This window comes from Maniola hyperantus, chromosome 6 (genome assembly GCF_902806685.2).
Source record: "Maniola hyperantus chromosome 6, iAphHyp1.2, whole genome shotgun sequence".
Taxonomy (NCBI): Eukaryota; Metazoa; Arthropoda; class Insecta; order Lepidoptera; family Nymphalidae; genus Maniola; species Maniola hyperantus.
In genome coordinates, this window is record NC_048541.1 from 2869738 (window position 1) to 2895034 (window position 25297).

Sequence of the window (25297 nt, forward strand, 5' to 3'; positions counted from 1 at the left end):
TTAAAGTGCCTTTTAGTGAAGTGAAAGTGAACATAAGTTTTGGAATGCACTGGGATTGACTGCGAGTCAATAACTTTGACATATCCCAAAACAAGATACCCACTTATTATAAAACGGGTACGACCAATGAGGCATCGGGGTTGACCGAGAGTCTCCCACGATGACCTAAGCAGACATAAGTTTTGGAATGCACTGGGATTGACTGCGAGTCAATAACTTTGACATATCCCGAAACAAGATACCTACCCACTTATTATAAAACGGGTAAGGCATCGGGGTTGACTGCGAGTCTCCAACGATGACCTAAGCAGAACATACTTACAATCTAAAATAGATGTAACGTTCCTCTGCGATCAGGAAAAGTCTTTTTCAAAGTATTTTCCGTTTTTCGATCTACCCTCAAGTTTTTATTTTCATAAATAAAATTACAAAATTGTAATCTTAGATAACAGAGATCATGGACACAACTGTGACACGATCCCGAGTCAGCAGTAGCTGCTCCAGAAATCACACTAGAGGCGGGGCCGGTATCTAACGATAGCGCCGACTAAAATGAGGGCGTGGCTGGGCCTGACCTTTACTAGTGATTTGCCAAATTTGGGCCCAGAAATACTGGATGCCCTCGGGGAGTCTACGTCCGACTCACCAGACAGAGAAAAATTCACGACAATTTATCAAAATTGTGGCTTCCTTTACTACGGAAAGGTATGCCAAATCCCAGACAACTATAGGCTCCTGCAGGCGCCTAAACTAAACGCAGAGCCGCGATACTGGACATGGTCCGGAACGCAGCAACAGCTGAGTGCAGGAATCACTGCCTTCAACAGGGGTATTGATTTGCTCTTAAAGAGCGACAACAAAACATCTCAGCAGATGCAGGTTGCTAATTGATTCACATCATTTAGCAACTCAAAGTAGAATAAGACTGATAAGTTCCAGTTTAAATAAATCGTTTTTATACAATATAATAAGCGAATCCAAGCGAGATGATTAACTTTTGGCTCAACTTTATCTGAGAACATAAGGGCTGCAAAAGCTATCGAGAAGCAGGGTCTTTTCATCAAAAGACCTGCTAAACCAAAAAAAAAAAAAAAAAAAACACAGCCGTCCAGCTCTCGAGCAACTTCCTACCGGGGAAACTATGCGCCGCCTCAGTACCCGGCGAGCAGGGGGGGGAGGGGCGCGGAGACCACCGCAGGAGGCCAACGACCTTAGGTGTTCGCCGCCCTTACACAGCGTCAGCGCAGCAGCCGCAGCGAGCTGCGACTCAGTGGAAGCCCCCTGCCCTAACGCAGAATCATCACTAGCACATGTACATACAGGTCGTCTTACCCATTTTTATGATTGTTGGTTAAAAATAACTAATAATAGTGTTGTACTAGATTGGGTTAAACATGGCTATACTATACCATTTAGAACTGTAGAAAATCCAAAAATCAGTCTATAATAGGTACCTACCTCAAAATAGTTCTCACATTCGGAAAACTTACAAAATACTTGAAACAATTAATAAATTAATTGCACTAGGGGCTATATCGGAGTGCAAAAGGACAAAAGATCAATTCATATCCAAGATAGGTACCTACCTATTTCTTACTCCAAAACCTAACGGTAACAAACGTTTAGTAACGAGCATTTCAAAATGGAGGATTACCGAACTGCATGTAAATTAATTCCACGTCATGGATACCTAGCTACCATCTATCTTAAAGATGCATATTATTTCTTCGTACCTGTCCGGCCTTCTGACCGCAAGTACTTAAGATTTTGTTTTCAGCCTCATATTATTCATCCAAAATATTTACGTACGGCTTTAATGGCCTTCCGTTTGGCTTATCAGTGGCCCCACGTAGGTTTACTAAGATCATGAGGGAAGTGTTGGCATATCTAAGAAATCGGGGCTTTCAGTCGGTATGTTACTTAGATGACATTCTGTGTATCAGCGAAACATGTAAGCAGTGCTTAGATAATGTTAACGAAACGTTAAAGATATTGCATTGTCTGTAATTATTGAACTCCGCGACAATCCTTCAAGTTCCTAGGATTCGTATAGGACACTAAATGTCTTATAAGCATGTATCTTTCCGCCGATAAGCGTTGTAAAATTGCCGAGTTGGTCACAAGTTTACTAAACTGACAGCCAAGAGTTCTATTCGTGAATTTACCCGTCTTATCGAGTTTTAGTTGCAGCTTGTCCAGTAGCTAAGTATACATGGATGTATACTAAGATCTTAGAGCGGCAAAAATACCTAGCCCTGCTTAAATATGGTAATTACGAGGCAAAAATCAATCTGTCAAACGTTATATTAGATGATCTAAATTAGTAGATTTTAAATATTGATACTACATCCAACTTTATATGACAACCTAACTTCAAACTCGAGACCTATTCCGACGCGTCTAGAATAGGCTAGGGGCTGTATGTGAAAAGAACCAAGTTAGTGGCAGATGGAAAGCCACAGAAAAAGCGAACCATATTAATTATTTGGAACTAATGGCCGCTCTTCTAGGCTTGAGGTCGTTTGCTAGCAATGTAACCGACTGTGCATTATTACTACGCATAGATAAATATATGAACCGTATGGGGGGCATACAATATCCCCACCTACACGATTTAGCTAGAGTACTTACTTTGAAAATGGTGTGAACAATGCGGACTTTGGATATTCGCATCGTAAACATGTGAACATCAAAGAAAACCGCGACGACGACGCCGCTTCCAGAGTAATCAATCCAGATGATGATTTTCCATGATATCAACAATATTTTGGCCAACCAGAGATAGACTTATTCGCATCACCTGACGATGCGAAGTGTTCCAGATGTATTCCATGAAAAACAAATCCTGACTAACTTTTCGCTAATACTTAAATGCCTTAGAAAAATCATTGATGATAAAGCAAGGGAGTATAAAGCAGTATACTGGTATATCCCCACTGGCCTTCGCAGCCGTGGTTACCGCTACTGCAAAACTTAATAGTTTCAGATGTGTATTATCTAAATCCCAAAAACACGTCTTGCAATCTCGTTTCAGAGATCATCATCCCTTGTACAAGCGTCTCACCCGGGCTGTCGCGAGGCTCTGCGGCAACCTTTCTCCGAAAAGGCGTTTGTCCAGCATCATCTACGCTAATGATAGCTTCGCTCTCTGACAGTACTGTGAAGTCGCTTAAGCTGTGGTGGCAATATTGCATCGAGAACAACATTGACGTATTCGAGCCCTCGAAAAAATCATACTTACATTCCTAACAACACAATTTAATAGTAGTTGTGCGTATGGCAGTCTAAATCCTCACCGTTCTGCTTTGTCAGCATTTATATTTATAACATCGGCTGAGACGAGTGTGTGAAGCGCCCTCTTAAAGGTGCATACAAATCGAGGCCTATAAAATCCAATTACTCGAGCACTTGGGATCCACAAGTAGTTTTAAACTTTATTTCAACATGGTTCCCTAATACCGAGCTTATCCTCGAAAAGGCCACGAATTAACTTGTAATCTCCTTAGCACTCGGTACCTGTCTCTTATCAAGCTCGACAATATCAAGTTTTCCGAGACCGGTGCCAAAATAATGATAACAGACATCATAGAAACGTCTGCACCTGGTAGAGATCGACCAGTTTTGTGCCTGCCATACTTTAGACAAAATAAGTATTTGCCCAGCTAGTGTCCTTTCACATTTTTTAGTATTTAAATTTACAGGTCAATACAACAAAAAAAAAAAAAAAAAAAACTATATAATATATACTATACATACAGAAAAACCTATAAAGATATATAATAATTTACCAGACAAAATTCGTAACATAAACAATGAAAATAAATTCAACAAAATATTAAAAAACTTTTTATTAGAAAAGGGCTACTATGCCGTAAATGATTTCCTAAACGACGAACATAAAAATAAATAATAATATCGGTCTCCCTACCAAGGTCTAAGGACCAAATTGCGACACCCAAACTGGGTATCCATAATACTTTATACATGCTTAATATGATGTAATGAGTTATGGAAATGCAATAAATAAAAATTGAAATTGAAAATTGAAATTGAACCTATCACTAAAAAATTTATTAGTGATAAGTTCAGATTACATTTCTAAACTAGAAATATAAGACCTGAGAGAACAAATACGCTCCTGTTAACACAGAAGCGATCATAATATAAAGCTGCGATAACGCAGTCCATCGGTAGACGGATGAAACAAGTCCGGTCAGAGAGCGGTGTACACATCGCCGTAGGTATTCGGTGTGCGCAGTACGCGCCTCGCGTCTACTTCGGCCGCGAGCTCTGCCGACGTCATTATCGGAACTATTCGCAAGACCACAGGCTGGACTAGCTCCTCTGACTCTTTTGTCCAATTCTACAACAGAATTATCCTGGACGAAGGGGAATTCACCCGATCAGTAATCAAGTATCAATAAATTAAGATAAGACTTGATCAATATCATTGATTAGGACAGTGAACTAGTTACTTAGATTAATAAGAACTAGGTACATATAATTATTAAAATACATAAGCTGATTTGTGTATTAATCATAAAATCTAAAATCATAATAATAACAAATTATGCTTTTAATTCCAAAACTTTCTTCTCTTAACATCTACAGTGTATAAAATCATATATGAATAATGAAGCAACGAATGTATAATAAATGATCAAACGAACTTCCAAGTGAAGTTCGATCATTATTATATGAGTTGCTTCATTAGAATATATGATCTCCCTCCCTCCCCGATGCATGGCTTATCCCAAATAATAGAAAGTTTTGTACAAGTTACACTACATACTCTAAAATAATGAGCTAAAGCCGAGGCGTCGTAGTGGGGGCGAGTACGCCGGAAATACGTTTTGAATTGTTTTAAAATAAATCTTTAAAATTGTGCGAGGTTACCAAGTAAATAGGGAAACTACAGTGTATAAAATCATATATTCTAATGAAGCAACTCATATAATAATGATCGAACTTCACTTGGAAGTTCGATTGATCATTTATTTTATGTCATTCGTTTGAGGAAAATGAGACTTAAAATAGAGCTCTCTTTCGGCGTTATAAAAGTGTTTGCTGATGGTGGAATTTTAATAGGAGCTGGGCTTATTTCTACCAATAGGTACAGCGAGTACGTAACAACGCTTTAGGTTTACGATTATTATAAGATGTTCGTGATAATGTTCTCCGATGTACGGGGAAAACATTAAGGATATGTATATGCTCATAAAATTATTGAATTATTATGTATCTATTAATGTACAAAACAAGAAAATTAAAACCAGTCAAGTACGAGTCGGACACGCATAGGAAGGGTTCCTTCGAAGTAAAGATTTTATGTAACTTATTTTATGTTCTTTTTATTTATTTTTAATATTTTAAAATTCTATTATTTGTTATTATAGTGATATCAAGTATGATTTGATCTAAGCTACTTGAAACAGTCATCTCTCATGTTCCAACCTGCTTTTATACGCCTTGGATACAAAAATGTTTCTCATATTTTATACAAAACGTTTTAAAGTGGGTAATAAAAAATGGCATGATGAGGTTTCGGATACGATCTCACATGTCACTGTCGTCACACCCTCCCATACTCGTACACGGCAACACGGCAACTAACTACAACGAGCCGTTTCCTTGACATTTGACAAATATGGGTATGCTCCGAAACCTGTCAAACATAATTACATTATCTTTACTTACACAATTTATTGCTTTTGACTCACATTAACTTAATCGGAGCACATGATCTTAAAAAGGAAGCTATTAAGTAACGTGTGTTATTAACAAAAAATATATTGAGTTATTAGAAGGTTTATAATCAGCTATAAACTTTTTTGTACCCACAATAGTAAATAGGTTGTTTATTTTAATGATTAACAAGACGGTCAAGTGTGAGTAGGCCTGCCTTGAGAGAGTTCCGTACCTATTACATGTCAGAGTAGAATGAGAGGTAGAGGATAGATTGATTAGACGATTTAAAAGCACTTGTAAAACTTTATTTGAATAAAAAACTGTTTTATTTCTATTTATGTTTCTATTGTATCTAAAGATTCTAAACAAGGGCTTTCATTCGCTTGTGCCACGAGGCCTACCTTATTGGCCATTTCCAAGAAAAGTGCCTTGACCAATAAGGGTTACGTTTTTCCATTACGAGGTAAGGAACCCTAAAAATTGGTAATATTATTTACTATGAAGCAATTTAATGATGTCATGAACGTAAAGAAATAAATGAATTGTTGTTATTTAAAATAGCCACATGTTGTTACAAGCGGTATAGATAGATACTTAAATAATACTTATGGGTAGTAGGTAGTTAGGTACCTACCTACAGTCCTCAAAATATTGAAGCAATCTACTATAGAATATTACGTTTAGAAAACTTTTTTACTCATACTGTGCGGGATACATTATATTTGATAGTATTTAAAGTATCATTATTTAGAGTGCCTTATTGAGCAATCTGTACCCGTAGTACAAGATTTTACGTCTCAAGAAACGAAACCAAATTCGAGAGTCGAAATACTTCCGCGTTACAGTAAAATGGACCTAAACAGCCTTGAATTGAAGTCAAATATTCAATGCCACTGATTTTAATTTCGCAATGTTTCCGCTTGGAGCGTTGGCTGTAGAAGTGTAGACAAACTTGAGCTTTAAAACAAGGCATTTAAGATCCAGTTTACTGTAACGCGGAAGTATTCCGACTCTCGAATTTGGTTTGGTTTGGTGAGACGTAAAATCTTGTACTACGGGTACTGGTTGAGTGAATTACAAATAAAGTATGGCAGAGAGCGGAGCAATCCTTTTATAATTTACTTGCGGAGAAAATGTTGACCTGAACTCTTACTTGTAGAACAAAAAGGTACTACAAATACCATTTTTAACCGACTTCAAAAAAAGGAGGAGGTTCTCAATTCGTCGGAATCTTTTTTTTTTTTTTTTTTTTTTTTTTTTTTTTATTTTTTATGTATGTTCCCCGATTACTCGAAGACGCCTGGACCGATTTTGAAATTTTTTTTTTTGTTTGAAAGGGTATACTTCAAAGTTGGTCCCATTTAAATTTGGTGAAGATCTGATGAACATCTTCGAAGATAGATACTGGAACTCCTCAACGGATAAGAGTAAATTGCTCGCGATCAGTGTATAAGCTTAGTAAACAGTAGATTTTTAACCAGTCATAGCATAATTCCATGGGGCCACTAAAAATTGTGAAATAAAAAATTTTTACAAAAAAAATAAAAACCGACTTCGATACACAAACACTAAAAATTGAAAAATAATTTAATTTATTACCGAATATATTATGTATACACGAGTTAATATAGTTCCATAATAATATTTTTTGGGGTCGGTGCCAATGAGGTGCCATTGTGGAGTCCCATAAAAATATGAAGTCTAGACGATTCGCGCAGCTAAAGCTGATTGGCACCGGCACCAAAAAGTATTATTATGGAACTATATTAACTCTTGTATACATAATATATTCGGTAATAAATTAAATTATTTTTCAATTTTTAGTGTTTGTGTATCGAAGTCGGTTTTTATTTTTTTTGTAATCTTAATAGATGTTTATAGTCTACTGACTAACAATATTTTATTGTGATACGGACTACGGTGATAAATCGCAATTAAAAAATTTAAAAACACGCCTGTAGAACAAAAAGGTACTACAAATACCATTTTCTTAATAGATGTTTATAGTCTACTGACTAACAATATTTTATTGTGATACGGACTACGGTGATAAATCGCAATTAAAAAATTTAAAAACACGCCTGCCTTGCCAAAAAACGAATTAGAAGTAAAATATTTCACATTTGAAAATGGCGCTAAACAGCCGCCATATTGTTTTTTTATATATTGTAGCAAGTAAAGTATCACTCGGGATAATTTAAAGATTCTAAAGAGACCCCCATACATCCAAATTTGTTCAGGCATTTAGACGTTATGGTGAAATAAAGAAATCATAATATATGTACCTACATACCCACTTGGGATCCCAAGGTGCTAGAATGGCGACCTCGCACCGGAAGGCGCAGTGTTGGAAGAGTGAAGACCCTCCACTAGGTGGACGGACGACATCAGACAAGTCGCAGGGAGCCGCTGGATTCAGGCGGCGCAAGACCGTGGCGTGTGGAAGTCCCTATAAGAGACCTATGTCCAGCAGTGGACGTCTATCGGTTGATGATGATGATGATGATGATGATATATACCCACATGAACCCTGAAAACACCCTCCTTTTTTGGGCAGCCATGTAAATAGGTATTAGACATACCTATCTGTGGTCACTGGTCAGATCTATAAAGCTTAACAGCTTAAGGAAATGGTAACATAGTAAAGCAGACATACATAACTTTTTATTACTATCGAATCGGGAGCAACCTCCGGTACTGTTGTTTGCAGAATTGTAGCCTTTGTACCGACTATCCAGGTATGGGCCGGTATCAAAAAGCAGTCTACACCTCCTTTCGAGGGGAAGAAGTTATGTGTAATCGGACCACTGGGTCCAAAAAATAAATTGTCTCAAGCTTTGTAAATCCTAAACAGATGTCCTGAAAGTGTCGTGGTGAGACTTGGTATCTAACTTTCATTATTCAAAGACGTGTGTGGCATGGATCTATGAATCGAGGACTGTAGATACGATTCCAGCTCCTAGCTACTACTAGCTACGCCACGTCGAATTTGTTTGATTCGCAGGTTCTTCAGGCATGTGTGGATTCTTGTTTTGTAGTTCCTTTTTTATATACTAACACATAACTCACAAGTATAATTATGTTAACGTGTACAATGCACATTGACTAATTAAATATTTTGTTAGAGTTTGTATTCAATTAAAATTTCCCCTTTCATGAATAGTAAAAAATAGAGAACTTGTAACTATAGCTACTTAAGAGACTTTCTTCTAATTTTAGGAAGTCAGTTTTTGTAAGATTTTTAACTATTGAAACCCCCATTAGCGTATGTTGGGACGCAATCTTCTCCTTTGCAAGTTTGCGCGTAGCTTGATGGCTGGTAGCAATAATATCGTATCTCCTCAGGTATCGCGAGTAACTGTAACTGAGTACAGATGCCGAACAAAGGTATGCATTTTTATCGATATCACCGATTGACCGGTCCGATTGAAATAATCGATAAACACGGAATTTATAATGAAAGCAGATTGATTTCATACTGAAAGTAACGTGTGGATTCTTAATTCGTTTGGAAGTTGGAACCACAAAATTGCAACGGTCTTGCGTTTTTGGTTGGAACTTTGAGTTTTGCATAATCTCTACATTGTATAAAAATAAAGTCGCTTCTCGCGTCTGTATGTATGTATGAACGCGTAGATCTTTAATTAAACTGCCCAACGGATTGTAATGCGGTTTTCACCAATAGATAGAGTGATTCAAGAGGAAGGTTTATAGCTATAGTTTAATTCTCAAAAAATTAGAGATCCCTATAGAGAAATTGAAGTAATGTGCATTAGTTCGGAAAAAAATCCTCTCATTTGAGAGTTTCCGAGGCAATGACACCACATTAGTATCTACGTTGCACCCATGCGAAGCTGGGGCGGGTTGCTAGTTTAATATATTACGATTTTAGATAGGTAGGTACCTATAGGAATAGGAAATCATCGTTGAGAATAACTATCTAAATTATAAATGTGAAACTAGTCCGGCTAACGTGGACTAAACACGTGAGTATAGTCAGGTGTAAGATATGTATAAAATGCGAAAGTGTGTTTGTTTGTTGGTTTGTCTTTCAATAACGTCGCAACGGAGCAACGTATCGACGTAATTTTTTGTATGGGTATAATTTAAGACCTGGAGAGTGACATAGGCTACTTTTTATCAAGGGAAATCAAACAATTCCAACGGGATTTTTAAAAACCTAAATCCTCGCGTACGAAGTCGCAGGCATCAGCTAGTCCTAAATATGTTTGATCATCATCATCATCATCATCATCATCATCATCATCATGATCAACCCATCGCCGGATTGGCAGACTTCACACACCTTTGAGAACTATGGAAAACTCTCAGGCTTGCAGGGTTTCCTCACGAGGTTTTACAATTAGTGATATTTATATATAGTATATTTCTACGTGAGTATAGCCGTAGAAATATACTATTTTTTATTTTTATTTTATTTTTTTATATCTTACTAGCTTATGCTCGCGACTTCGTCCGCGTGGACTACACAAATTTCAAACCCCTATTTCACCCCCTTAGGGGTTGAATTTTCAAAAATCCTTTCTTAGCCGATGCCTACGTCATAATAGCTATCTGCATGCCAAATTTCAGCCCGATCCGTCCAGTAGTTTAAGCTGTGCGTTGATAGATCAGTCAGTCAGTCAGTCAGTCATTCAGTTAGTCAGTCAGTCAGTCACCTTTTCCTTTTATATATTTAGATTAGAACGGCAGTGCCACTTACACTAACTAGATAATTAATAATAAATTTAAATACAAATACAAATACTATATATAATGTAAATCACTCACGATAGTTTAAACGCTAAAATAGTGATATTTAATTGCTTAAAACCATTTAAAACACACGGACCGAGTTACCGTAAATTTAGAGGTGCGTGGCCGGGGTCGAACCCTGGAGCCCCCGAATAGCAGACCGAAGCGACGTATTAAACACTAAATTGTCACTGCTTAATTAATATTATTGATAGAGTTATAAAATAGGTAGATAAGTATGCCATACATACATAAACCTTACAATCCAGCTAAATCCCCAATACAGGCCAATAATTTTGACAGAAAAAACGGTGTACGTTTTTGCCATGATTATTAATTTCCACCTGTATAATGCTATTGACTGCTTCTCAAAATTTGGCTGACGATAACATTAAGCGAATGAAAATATTCCTATGTTTTTACAAAGCGCTTATCTAAATTTCGCCATATAAAAAATTACAATTCATTAAATTGTAATTGCAGTATGTTACCTACTTAAACTTTCGATAAGTTTCCCAATTACCATTAATAATGTCGTAATAATTATACCATTAAACGTTTCTTTATTGTCACAGCTTCCTATCTGTATTGGACTAAGAGCCAGCGAGGGCCCCACCTTCGTTATTTACAATAGCTGAAAATTTCTCTGCGTCTTATCCCCAACACAATGTAGAGGAAAAATCCGCGTTTAAAATTAAAGTTTAAAAGAAAAGTTTAAGGTTATTTGGCAGGGGATTGCCACGATACTTAGTGTCAGGTAATACAATATGACACTATACAAGACAAGACAATAATTTCTAACACTATTCCGAAGAAAACATAAAAAATAGACTTTATCCTATGACGTAAGATTTTTACACCTTTATTACCTGTTATGTCCCACAGTCACCTTCATAGTCACTGATCGTTTCTCCCTGTTTGGGGACAATACGCAGGGAAACTTTCAGCTTTTATAAAATAACGTATTCGTAAGCACTTGTAAAAGTTTATACGAATAAAAAAGATTTTCATTTTCATTTTCATTTTCAACGAAGGCCTGGCACGCGCTAGCTCTCTCTCTATATCTGAATGTACGATACAAACCTTGGATCAGTTACCAGGTGTGAACAGCTTGCACTGTCAATATAATTGGGTAAATTAGGCAATTTGTTTGTTATCACATCGTTTATGTTTCCGTTCAAACCCGTTGTACGAGTGTTCTTTGAAAATTGATAAATTGAATTACAATAATTCTCACCTTTTTGAATAATTTTGTGAATAAATTACTAAACTTATTAGGTACAATAATCAGTAGGTAGGTAGGTATGTTAATAAAAGGGATATAACAAATAATTCGAATTCAAGACGAAGAAAGGGAAATTTTCAGAAAATTCTGGGAAAAGCAACTTTCCCTCACAAATTTTAGGTTAATATAGATTTCAAACATTTTAAGAGAAAACCCGTGCTCAGTAGTGGGCCAGTGATGGTGGGGGAATGGTGATAATGATGATGAGAGTGCAGTATTACATTTATAATTTCTTACAAAACAACATACGAATGAAAAATACGAGAGAAATACCTACAAGTTCTTAGACAAAATTATTATATGGTTTCTATAGGTATAATCTATACAAGTTAGATATAATATTACTATTTTTTTTTTTAATACAATAAAACTTAAAGCTAGCCTTATTTAATTACTATATAAATCATGACCGCGTGGAATGGTGCCAAGAATACTGGCTGCATTTCCGCGCTGGACAGCCAGGCTGATCCGCTGCGCAAAAAATGAGCCAGCCCTTCTGTCACCAGTTGAGGCTATTAATCGCGGTGAAATGTCTCGTAAAAAATTTTTAGCACTAAGACTCCATGGCCCCAGGGTCTCCACGGCAAACGGCACAAAAATGTAACTCTCTATAAGAGAGGCATACTTGCGCCGCTTGCCGTTTTCAGCTGTTTCTGCTGCGGCTCCCGGTCTTGATGCTGTCTTCCTGATATGACACGGGGCCAATGTGTCAACGCAAGTTGCGTCCCACATTAGCGCCCGTCCCCGTTCCCAGGGAACCAGCGTCAATCCATCAGGTCTCTTGCCATCATCCCGACTAATCCCTGCCGGCTCAATGAGCGCAGGAATATTTATGGTGGCAAGAGCTCTTTTAATTGTATCGTTAAGAGAGCCATGCCTAAACAGCCTACCGGAGCTCCTTTGGCAAGAGAGTCCGTGGATTCCAAATTTATCAACCTCTTTTCCACACGGACATCTGTGCTGATGGCACAGTGGTGTTCCCAATCTGAGACCTAGAGCCACACGAAAACTTTCGTTATCTAAAAGTGTGCCGAGATTTTTTGATGGCAAGGCATGCAGCCAATACCCAGATTCCTTTTCGGATAATGCTAGAAGCCTGGCACGATCTCTGTCACTTGTAAGATTTTGAACCAAATTCGTATGTGTCAGTTGAACCAATGGCAAATCCCAAAGTTTTTGTGTAGTACGTTCCTTCGGGATGTCGACATTGGGACATCTGACCTTCCAACTCTCTATGGCCTCTGTGGCATAGGTCAATGATGAATTGGATTTGAGAATTTGAGAGCTAAGCTCTTTTATACTATGCACAGAGGACAGAAAAGCCGGAAGAGCTACACTGGAAATTTTCCTCACGCCGATGCCACCGTACTTGACCGGTAAAGTTGCTTGGTTCCAGGAGTGCTCATCAAAAGTTAAATTTAGAATTTGTTCTAGTGTACTTTTAAGGGTGGCATCCATGTTATCGAGTAGTCCATGAAATTTCCAAATTGGGCTCGCGCGGAGAATGTAAATTAATTTAGGTACAAAAAGGCAATATTTTAGGATCGAAAATGCAATGTGAGAATTTAGAGTGCCCAATTTGTCGGTATTAGCCGAAAATGTTCTGACTTTTTGATCCAAGAGTGGTTGTATGGATTCATTATAAAGAGGAGCACCGAGAAGGCAAAGTGAACGTTTATCAAGTATTTTAATATTAGGTGAAATTTCATTGAATAATTCAGAGGCCAATAGAATTCTTTCTTGCGACAGTTTTTCTGTAAAAAACAATTCGCATTTCGAAAAATTAAGTTCTAAACCAATTTTCCCAAACTGTTGCTTAATATGATTAAGATCTTTTAGAACGTCATCCACGTTGCCCCCAATGGTTCCATCATCAAGATACCATATGTTAAATTTAGATGGAATTCTATAGGTTAACTTTATTTAGTTTTTCTTTTATTTTATTTACAACCAAATTTCGAAAAAACAAATTCATAATTGAGTCATCATCATCATCATAATGAGCAACCCATCACCGGCTCACTATAGGGTCTCCTCTCAGAGTAAGAATGGGTTTAGTCGTAGTCTACCACGCTGGCCAAGTGCGGATTGGCAGACTTCACACACCTTTGAGAACATTGTGGGGAACTCACAGGCACACACAGTGCAGGTTTCCTCTCAATGTTTTTCTTCATCGTTAAAGCAAGTTATTTTTATTACTTAAAACGCACATAACTCCAAAAAGTCAGAGGTGTGTGCTTGGGATCGAACCACCTACCTCCGATTAGGAAGCGGGCGTCCTAACCATTAGACTATCAGGGCTTCATAACTGAGTAGGTACTCGTAAATACACTAACTAGGTCACATTTTGGCTGACTGCCATCTAATTACTGTCTCCTTTACAACCCTCTCTGTCGGAAAGTGCTCACAAGTAACCTACGCGAGGTTTGAAAGAATGGCCTAATTAACTAGTAAACTAAGAGAAAGCTGTATGCATGTTTTCTTTCACTATTTGTGTGCCTTTTTACGAGACGAGTACATACTCAAAGAGACAAGTTGGACGTATTTGTATTTTCCGGGATAAATAGTAGCCTATGTCCTTCGTTGAGATGCAACCTATCATAATTTGTAAATTAAAGCCATTAAGTAACTAGTAAGTAATAAATAATTTTTTTTTCCATTATTAGGTATTCATATCATAATTATTATACAAGTTAGCCCTTTACTGAACTGTCACCTGGTGGTTAGTGATGATGCAGTCTAAGATGGAAGCGGGCTAACCTGGAAGGGGTATGGCAATTTTTTTTATTAAACTCACAACCCTTTGGTTACCTACATGGCATCGTACCGGCGGAACGCTAAACAGATTGGCGGGGCACGGCTTTGTCGGCAGGGTGGTAACTAGCCACGGCCGAAGCCTCCCACCAGATCAAACCAGAAATTTAGAAAATATAAAATTCCAAACCCCTGCCGAAAATCGAACCCGTGACCTCCCACGAATAAGACAACAACGCTTACCACTGCGCCAGGGAGGTCGTTAAAACATCTGGCGGCACTGTGAGCATTATTAACATTAGCATGTCGGTGATGCGACGTTGAGGTTTTTTCACATCCCAAAACGGGAAGTCTATACTATAAGTCTACAGGCAGGCCTCCTCTCAGAGTGAGAAGGGTTTAGGCCATAGTCTGCCACGCTGGCCCAATGCGGATTGCTCCATATTCTCAAAGGTGCTCTCACGAATGCAGGTTTCCTTACGATGTTTTCCTTCACCTTTAAAACAAGTGATATTTAATTACATAAAACGCACATAACTCCGAAAGCTCCGAAGTGACCCGGATCGAACTCCCGACCTCCGATTAGAAGGCGGACGTCCTAACCACTAGGCTATCACAGCTTTTTACTAGTCTATACTAACTACTAAATACATAACAGTTTGTTGTTCAACACCCAACAAACTATTTGCTGCAAACACTTCACCCTTCCATAAACAAATGTTCACATAATCGTAAACTACATATTTAGGTAATGTAACCTACTGGCCCATTCATTAAACCCTCGATAATTGATAACCCAAAACATGGCAAGGACAACACTAACCCTGATATATGCCCACTGCGGCTTGTTACAAATTGTTTAAAATATATCGGTCAGGGAATGGTTGGACTAACGACTAACGACTATTGTAGCATGTTTCAACTTTGGTATATTTAGTACGATGCTCGTTGACATTGCTTTCCAGTACTTGATCAAGTGCACTTGACAATGTAACTGTCGTGGTCATCGATATAAATGACAAGATATGCCCAAGCGAACAAAATTTTTCACGGTTTTGGAAACACATAAATCAGCGCCACTTAGATACTAATAAACGACCCGTTTGAAATCCAGACGTCACTGAGGTTGCATTGGTGCTAAAGCACCACTGAGTCGGTGCTATTTTGTTTGTTCAATAGCCCTGTCCATACGAAGTAATCTACACTAATCTACACTAATATTATAAAGAGGAAAACTTTGTTTGTTTGTTTGTTTGTTTGTTTGTTTGTTTGTTTGTTTGTACTGAATAGGCTCAAAAACTACTGGACCGATTTTAAAAATTCTTTCACCATTCGAAAGCTACATTATCCACGAGTAACATAGGCTATATTTTATTTTGGAAAAAAATAGGGTTCCGTAAGATATTTGGGTTTTTCGGACACAAGGTGTAAAAAATCAACCAGAAAAGTTACTTATTTTGCGTACGCTGCCTAAACTATAAAAGATAGAACCATAAAATGTTCTAATTAATTGTAGATCTTATAAATATCTACAAAAAAGTCCGCGACACACTATACCCATCTATGTCGAGTGAGGCACAGCAACCATTTTTTTATTTAAAAATCTTGAATTTTTTTTGGACTACATTTAAACGCGTTTATTTTACTCATGCTATTAATCCTTATCAAAATAAATGATTTCATCACTAAGAACAGTTTATGGAGATAATATTTGGTCTTTGAATGATTAAAATTGGACGTTTGGTTTTGAAGTTATGGCGAAATTAAAATATTACGATTTCTGCTGCACGGCCCGTTGTATTATATAAAGAGGTAATGTCGTTAGGTTTGTTTGTAGGGGGTAATCTTTAGAACTACTGAACCGATTTTAAAAATTCTTTCACCAGTAGAAAGCTACATTATTCCTGAGTGACATAGGCTATACGGGATCTTTAAAAACCTAAATCTACGCGGGCGAAGCCGCGGGGATCAGCTAGTATATAAGTAAAGGTCGTGGTTATTGTTTCAACCGATGGATGTCAATGAAATATATCGGTCAGGGAATGGTTGGACTAACGACTATTGTAACATGTTTCAACTTTGGTATAATATTTTAGTAGTACTAAACAACGATGCTCGTTGACATTGCTTTCCAGTGCTTGATCAAGTGCACTAGGGTTTATATTCTAGTAGTTTAAAGTAAACTCAACCCAATCGGCTGTGTCACGAAAACCCAACACAGGGTTGTTCCGTATTCATCCTATGACGTCTCATCCTATTAGGTATAATGTTCTTTACTCATCCCTAACTAATATTCCTAACTCAACCGATTAATATAAATTAATGATTTATTAGGTACTTAAAACCTATCATGTTTTATGAACAACGACTATACTTTATTCGCTTAGATTTTATAAAGAAAGTTGTTTAGATTATTACATACATTATGCATTGTTTCTATAATTTGTCGCAGAACAGCCGTAAAGCTGCCATCAGATAACGGATTTTATGGCTTACTTACTTAATTCCAGTACACGCGTCAAGTCAAGTCACGCATGACACTACATTTTTCGATACATGATTCATGTTCTACTTTCACTAAAGAGATGTATGGCTTATGTACTTATTCATTATTGATACTTTATTATATCTCTGAATCGTGTTGAATAAAACATACTTACTTACTTACGTTCAAACAAATTGACGAACTTCTTGGCGCAGTGGTGAATGCTGCCGCCTTATAAGTTGGTGGTCCTGGGTTGCATTCCCGGTCTGGTCTAGTTTGGTCAGTTTGGTAGGAGGCTTCTATCACCCTACCGTCTAAGATATCTCTAACATTCATATTCTAAATATTATAAACAAGCAAAATATATGGAACAATTTGTTTTATGTCAATTGTCAATTTAAACGGTATCTATATTATCATATTCAACTACAAATATTGTGTGTAAAATAATTTTGTATCAACTTATCACTCTTACATCGATGTTACGAAACAAATCTGTATTATCTGAAGTGAATAAAATGTGAAACATCTAGTAACTTTGATAGATGCAAGCTCAATATTTCTCAAGATAAGATTAACCATCGCGAAACGTTTGTGCAATACGCTCAAATATGTGTCAAAATATCTGCGATAAGAAATATACGTAATGCCGATTTTGTTAAAGATAAGTACTTACCTACTTATATAAACTTCTGAAACGCCTGGCTTGCAACATTTTTGTATAACTAGCTTATGCTCGCGACTTTCAAACCCCTATTTTGCCCTCTTAGGGGTTGAATTTTCAAAAATCTTTTCTTAGCGGATGCCTACGTCATAATAGCTATCAGCATGCCAAATTTCAGCGCAATCCGTCCAGTAGTTTGAGCTGTGCGTTGATAGATCAGTCAGTCAGTCAGACAGGGTACTTTCCGTTGATCAAGAATTTGTTACAGCATACACAGTGGCTACATCTCACAAAAAAAATTAAATTGTGGCCATGAAATTATTAATAAATGATCAAACGAACTTCCAAGTGAAGTTCGATCATTATTATATGAGTTGCTTCATTAGAATATATGATTTTAGACACTGTAGTTTCCCTATTTACTTGGTAACCTCGCACAATTTTAAAGATTTATTTTAAAACAATTCAAAACGTATTTCCGGCGTACTCGCCCCCACTACGACGCCTCGGCTTTAGCTCATTATTTTAGAGTATGTAGTGTAACTTGTACAAAACTTTCTATTATTTGGGATAAGCCATGCATCGGGGAGGGAGGGAGATCATATATTCTAATGAAGCAACTCATATAATAATGATCGAACTTCACTTGGAAGTTCGTTTGATCATTTATTATACATTCGTTGCTTCATTATTCATATATGATTTTAGACACTGTAGATGTTAAGAGAAGAAAGTTTTGGAATTAAAAGCATAATTTGTTATTATTATGATTTTAGATTTTATGATTAATACACAAATCGGCTTATGTATTTTAATAATTATATGTACCTAGTTCTTATTAATCTAAGTAACTAGTTCACTGTCCTAATCAATGATATTGATCAAGTCTTATCTTAATTTATTGATACTTGATTACTGATCGGGTGAATTCCCCTTCGTCCAGGATAATTCTGTTGTAGAATTGGGCAAAAGAGTCAGAGGAGCTAGTCCAGCCTGTGGTCTTGCGAATAGTTCTGATAATGACGTCAGCAGAGCTCGCGGCCGAATACCTACGGCGATGTGTACACCGCTCTCTGACCGGACTTGTTTCATCCATCTACCGATGGACTGCGTTATCGCAGCTTTATATTATGATCGCTTCTGTGTTAACAGGAGCGTATTTGTTCTCTCAGGTCTTATATTTCTAGTTATAGAAATATAATCTGAACTTATCACTAATAAATTTTTTAGTGATAAGTTTTTCTGTATGTATATACTATATATAGTTTTTTTTTTTTTTTTTTTGTATTGACCTGTAAATTTAAATACTAAAAAATCTGAAAGGACACTAGCTGGGCAAATACTTATTTTGTCTAAAGTATGGCAGGCACAAAACTGGTCGATCTCTACCAGGTGCAGACGTTTCTATGATGTCTGTTATCATTATTTTGGCACCGGTCTCGGAAAACTTGATATTGTCGAGCTTGATAAGAGGCAGGTACCGAGTGCTAAGGAGACTACAAGTTAATTCGTGGCCTTTTCGAGGATAAGCTCGGTATTAGGGAACCATGTTGAAATAAAGTTTAAAACTACTTGTGGATCCCAAGTGCTCGAGTAATTGGATTTTATAGGCCTCGATTTGTATGCACCTTTAAGAGGGCGCTTCACACACTCGTCTCAGCCGATGTTATAAATATAAATGCTGACAAAGCAGAACGGTGAGGATTTAGACTGCCATACGCACAACTACTATTAGGAATGTAAGTATGATTTTTTCGAGGGCTCGAATACGTCAATGTTCTATCATTAGCGTAGATGATGCTGGACAAACGCCTTTTCGGATAAAGGTTGCCGCAGAGCCTCGCGACAGCCCGGGTAAGACGCTTGTACAAGGGATGATGATCTCTGAAACGAGATTGCAAGAGGTGTTTTTGGGATTTATATAATAGGTACACATCTGAAACTATTAAGTTTTGCAGTAGCTATAACCACGGCTGCGAAGGCCAGTGGGGATATACCAGTATACTGCTTTATACTCCCTTGCTTTATCATCAATGATTTTTCTAAGGCATTTAAGTATTAGCGAAAAGTTAGTCAGGATTTGTTTTTCATGGAATACCTCTGGAACACTTCGCATCGTCAGGTGATGCGAATAAGTCTATCTCTGGTTGGCCAAAATATTGTTGATATCATGGAAAATCTATCATGGATAATCTGGATTGATTACTCTGGAAGCGGCGTCGTCCGCGTCGTCGCGGTTTTCTTTGATGTTCACATATTTACGATGCGAATATCCAAAGTCCGCATTGTTCACCCCATTTTCAAAGTAAGTACTCTAGCTAAATCGTGTAGGTGGGGATATTGTATGCCCCCCATACGGTTCATATAGTTATCTATGCGTAGTAATAATGCACAGTCGGTTACATTGCTAGCAAACGACCTCAAGCCTAGAAGAGCGGCCATTAGTTCCAAATAATTAATATGGTTCGCTTTTTCTGTGGCTTTCCATCTGCCACTAACTTGGTTCTTTTCACATACAGCCCCTAGCCTATTCTAGACGCGTCGGAATAGGTCTCGAGTTTGAAGTTAGGTTGTCATATAAAGTTGGATGTAGTATCAATATTTAAAATCTACCAATTTAGATCATCTAATATAACGTTCGACAGATTGATTTTTGCCTCATAATTACCATATTTAAGCAGGGCTAGGTATTTTTGCCGCTCTAAGATCTTAGTATACATCCATGTATACTTAGCTACTGGACAAGCTGCAACTAAAACTCGATAAGACGGGTAAATTCACGAATAGAACTCTTGGCTGTCAGTTTAGTAAACTTGTGACCAACTCTGCAATTTTACAACGCTTATCGGCGGAAAGATACATGCTTATAAGACATTTAGTGTCCTATACGAATCCTAGGAACTTGAAGGATTGTCGCGGAGTTCAATAATTACAGACAATGCAATATCTTTAACGTTTCGTTAACATTATCTAAGCACTGCTTACTTGTTTCGCTGATACACAGAATGTCATCTAAGTAACATACCGACTGAAAGCCCCGATTTCTTAGATATGCCAACACTTCCCTCATGATCTTAGTAAACCTACGTGGGGCCACTGATAAGCCAAACGGAAGGCCATTAAAGCCGTACGTAAATATTTTGGATGAATAATACGAGGCCGAAAACAAAATCTTAAGTAAGTACTTGCGGTCAGAAGGCCGGACAGGTAGGTACGAAGAAAGAATATGCATCTTTAAGATAGATGGTAGCTAGGTACCCATCACGTGGAATTAATTTACATGCAGTTCGGTAATCCTCCATTTTGAAATGCTCGTTACTAAACGTTTGTTATCGTTAGGTTTTGGAGTAAGAAATAGGTAGGTACCTATCTTGGATATGAATTGATCTTTTGTCCTTTTGCACTCCGATATAGCTCCTAGTGCAATTAATTTATTAATTGTTTCAAGCATTTTGTAAGTTTTCCGAATGTGAAGAACTATTTTGAGGTAGGTACCTATTATAGACTGGTTTTCTACAGTTCTAAATGGTATAGTATAGCCATGTTTAACCCAATCTAGTACTACTATTATTAGTTATTTTTAACCAACAATCATAAAAATGGGTAAGACGACCTGTATGTACATGTGCTAGTGATGATTCTGCGTTGGGGCAGGGGGCTTTCACTGAGTCGCAGCTCGCTGCGGCTGCTGCGCTGACGCTGTGTAAGGGCGGCGAACACCTAAGGTCGTTGGCCTCCTGCGGTGGTCTCCGCGCCCCTCCCCCCCTGCTCGCCGGGTACTGAGGCGGCGCATAGTTTTCCCGGTAGGAAGTTGCTCGAGAGCTGGACGGCTGTGTTTTTTTTTTTTTTTTTTTGGTTTAGCAGGTCTTTTGATGAAAAGACCCTGCTTCTCGATAGCTTTTGCAGCCCTTATCTTCTCAGATAAAGTTGAGCCAAAAGTTAATCATCTCGCTTGGATTCGCTTATTATATTGTATAAAAACGATTTATCTAAACTGGAACTTATCAGTCTTATTCTACTTTGAGTTGCTAAATGATGTGAATCAATTAGCAACCTGCATCTGCTGAGATGTTTTGTTGTCGCTCTTTAAGAGCAAATCAATACCCCTGTTGAAGGCAGTGATTCCTGCACTCAGCTGTTGCTGCGTTCCGGACCATGTCCAGTATCGCGGCTTTGCGTTTAGTTTAGGCGCCTGCCGGAGCCTATAGTTGTCTGGGATTAGGCATACCTTTCCGTAGTAAAGGAAGCCACAATTTTGATAAATTGTCGTGAATTTTTCTCTGTAGTCTGGTGAGTCGGACGTAGACTCCCCGAGGGCATCCAGTATTTCTGGGCCCAAATTTGGCAAATCACTAGTGAAGGTCAGGCCCAGCCACGCCCTCATTTTAGTCGGCGCTATCGTTAGATACCGGCCCCGCCTCTAGTGTGATTTCTGGAGCAGCTACTGCTGACTCGGGATCGTGTCACAGTTGTGTCCATGATCTCTGTTATCTTAGATTACAATTTTGTAATTTTATTTATGAAAATAAATACTTGAGGGTAGATCGAAAAACGGAAAATACTTTGAAAAAGACTTTTCCTGATCGCAGAGGAACGTTACATCTATTTTAGATTGTACGTATGTTCTGCTTAGGTCATCGTTGGAGACTCGCAGTCAACCCCGATGCCTTACCCGTTTTATAATAAGTGGGTATCTTGTTTTGGGATATGTCAAAGTTATTGACTCGCAGTCAATCCCAGTGCATTCCAAAACTTATGTCTGCTTAGGTCATCGTTGGAGACTCGCAGTCAACCCCGATGCCTCATTGGTCGTACCCGTTTTATAATAAGTGGGTATCTTGTTTTGGGATATGTCAAAGTTATTGACTCGCAGTCAATCCCAGTGCATTCCAAAACTTATGTCTGCTTAGGTCATCGTTGGAGACTCGCAGTCAACCCCGATGCCTCATTGGTCGTACCCGTTTTATAATAAGTGGGTATCTTGTTTTGGGATATGTCAAAGTTATTGACTCGCAGTCAATCCCAGTGCATTCCAAAACTTATGTTCACTTTCACTTCACTAAAAGGCACTTTAAAGAAACACTTTACTAACCTTATTCGTTTCTTCTTATTTTTCTTGCGTATTTCTCAATTTGAGACTGCGCACTTCTTTTCGGCATGGTGCTCGGAAGGCGCGTGCGATAGTTACCGCGCACAAAAAAGGAATGAGCTAAAGCCGAGGCGTCGTAGTGGGGGCGAGTACGCCGGAAATACGTTTTGAATTGTTTTAAAATAAATCTTTAAAATTGTGCGAGGTTACCAAGTAAATAGGGAAACTACAGTGTCTAAAATCATATATGAATAATGAAGCAACGAATGTATAATTAGTATTTTCAATTTTCGAAGTAAGATAACTATATCAAGTGGGGTATCATATAAAAGGTCTTCACCTGTGCATTCTAAAACAGATTTTTGTTTATTTTTATGCATCATAGTTTTTGAATTATCGTGCAAAATGTCGAAAAAATACGACTGTAGTGCGGAACCCTCGCTACGCGAGCCTGACTCGCACTTGGCCGGTTTTTTTATAATAGAGACTTTAGCAATGCCCGTTCGCATTCTTGGGGCTCACATGAATGTGGCAAAACACATCTATCAGCCAGCTGACCACTGTTCCACTTAAAGTTGATGCTGCGTTCACTTGCCTTGCAAGTCGGCTTACGTGGTACCGATATCTACGAGTAATTCAAGTGACACTGATTCATTCGCTGCATCTAGATTTTTGCCGTAGTTTCTGTAACTATTCTGGATTTCAGGGCTTTAAAAGTTTCTGAAAAACGGCAGTGACCAACAGACTCAGTTATTCATTCATAAATACTCCGTTTTCTACTTATGAATACCAAACATGAAAGCGATAAGTAGGTAATAAAAGCGTTTGATAATTTGAATTTATATTTAATACATAAGAAAGCAACATATAAGTTTTTAAGTTTATATTCTTTTTGTCCTCGCCTTATCTTGCTACGCGTGGTTGGCTTTCCTTATCATGCGGCGCCATTTTCCTTTCCTTTAAAGTTTATATTAAGAAAATTATACTCACAATTTGTTTGCTGTTTACATTATTCTTTTATATGAAACCCATTGCTATAATTTTATTACTTGTCTGGCAAATTAGCAAGTTTTCAACACAGCACTCAGTCCCGTCAACTTCACATCAATTTACTAAGCTATGGTGCGCTATAAATTGATTGCTTGCCTATTTTATGTGCTCCCGTTTCATTCTTTGCTGTTTGTATTGCACTTTATTTAAATTAATTACTTAATTTAACACTACTTGCCTGGCAAATTAGCAATCGTTCAAAAGCAGCACAGCTTCGCGTCAACTTCGCTCGGGGCGCACATCAATTTACCAAGCCATGGTACGCTATAAATTGATTGCTTCCCTATTTCAAATGCTCTCGTTACATTCTTTGGTGTTTACTTTTCTCTTTATACACTAATTAGTAGGTATAATTACCAACTAATTAGTATAAAGAGCAAAGTAAACAACAATAATAACTTCTTATGTATTTGGAAAATAAGAAATAGAGAAATATAGCTCAGGAACCGTAATTTCCTTTTTTTCAACTTTAAAAAGACTGTCAGTCATGTTCTAAGATTGTAGCCAGCACAGAATATATCGTTATTCAATAGACCCATTACGAATGCTCGACTAGTCGTCCGGCAATCGGGGTATGAGGCGGGGAACGTCCCGCACACCCGCACGTCACCCGCGTTATCCCGCAACGGGTTAGCACGGGGGTGTACGGGTGTGCGTAGCGTCCCCACCCCGATAGCCATCTCGACCTGTCGCGTACAGTTGCATAGTCGTAAATCGTATAAACAATCTGTGTTAAAAGGAGGAGGTAACTGTATCAACTATCGAGAGATAACAATTAAACGTGTTTGCATACAATGGCCGCGACGAGGCTGTTGACGGCTGCCGTGTCACTGGGTCGTCAGTTCGATTTCTCGTCTTCCATTGAATTCACCATACACTAAGTACATTGAAGTAGCGAAAAGGTTACAACCATTGATTTAACAACTTACAATTTATTCAGATCGTAGATCGTATAAGTCCCGCAAATTGCTATTGCGCTGGAACCATGTCTCATTAACATCGAAATGACGTCATTTTCACGTCAGCCGAAATAAAAATACCCCATCAGCTCGAAATTTCAGTCTAGTGCTGACGTCACTAAAATGGCGGCCACGCGCATTAGAAATTTGCGGGACTTATATGAGATGACACTCATGGCTTGTTTAGCTCTGATTTGCCGGCTATCTACTTACAATCTACATAGATCGACGATGGGGTCGAGTATGACGCACTACAAAGCAAAAACTCACGGAAACTCCTAACTTGGCAAGCGGTCTCGACTCCCGGCCGTGCCGTGTACGGTCAATGTAAAAACCTATGTTTAGTCTGGTTTGTGGCTGCTCTTTGAACAGGAACTCTCGATAAGATAAGATAAGATTTATTTATTTGCATGTACATTTACATTAATTGATGGTGGGTGCTTAAAGCTAAATATAAGCAGTACATGAGACCCTGTCAGGGTATTGCAAATACAATATTACAGGCTATGAACAAATACGGCATATCACACTTTGGTAGAGTGTGCGGCATGGGGACCTCAGCGGCACA

The 25297-nt window shown here is 38.0% G+C and overlaps 3 protein-coding genes across 10 annotated transcripts in view; 2 read left to right on the forward strand and 1 right to left on the reverse strand.

The window, feature by feature from the left end:
• The window catches only part of Prosap (prosap), a 253358-nt gene that overhangs the window by 197437 nt on the left and 30624 nt on the right, over positions 1–25297 (forward strand). The window lies entirely within an intron of this gene.
• On the forward strand, positions 553–1307 carry LOC138402466 (uncharacterized). Its single transcript, XM_069499158.1, is given in 6 exon segments — positions 553–649; positions 652–715; positions 717–857; positions 859–989; positions 992–1185; positions 1188–1307. Coding segments are annotated over 6 exon segments (747 nt in total).
• Positions 21293–22015, reverse strand: LOC138402467 (uncharacterized). The gene is given in 7 exon segments (XM_069499159.1): positions 21293–21388; positions 21390–21478; positions 21481–21573; positions 21576–21706; positions 21708–21854; positions 21856–21907; positions 21910–22015. Coding segments are annotated over 7 exon segments (714 nt in total).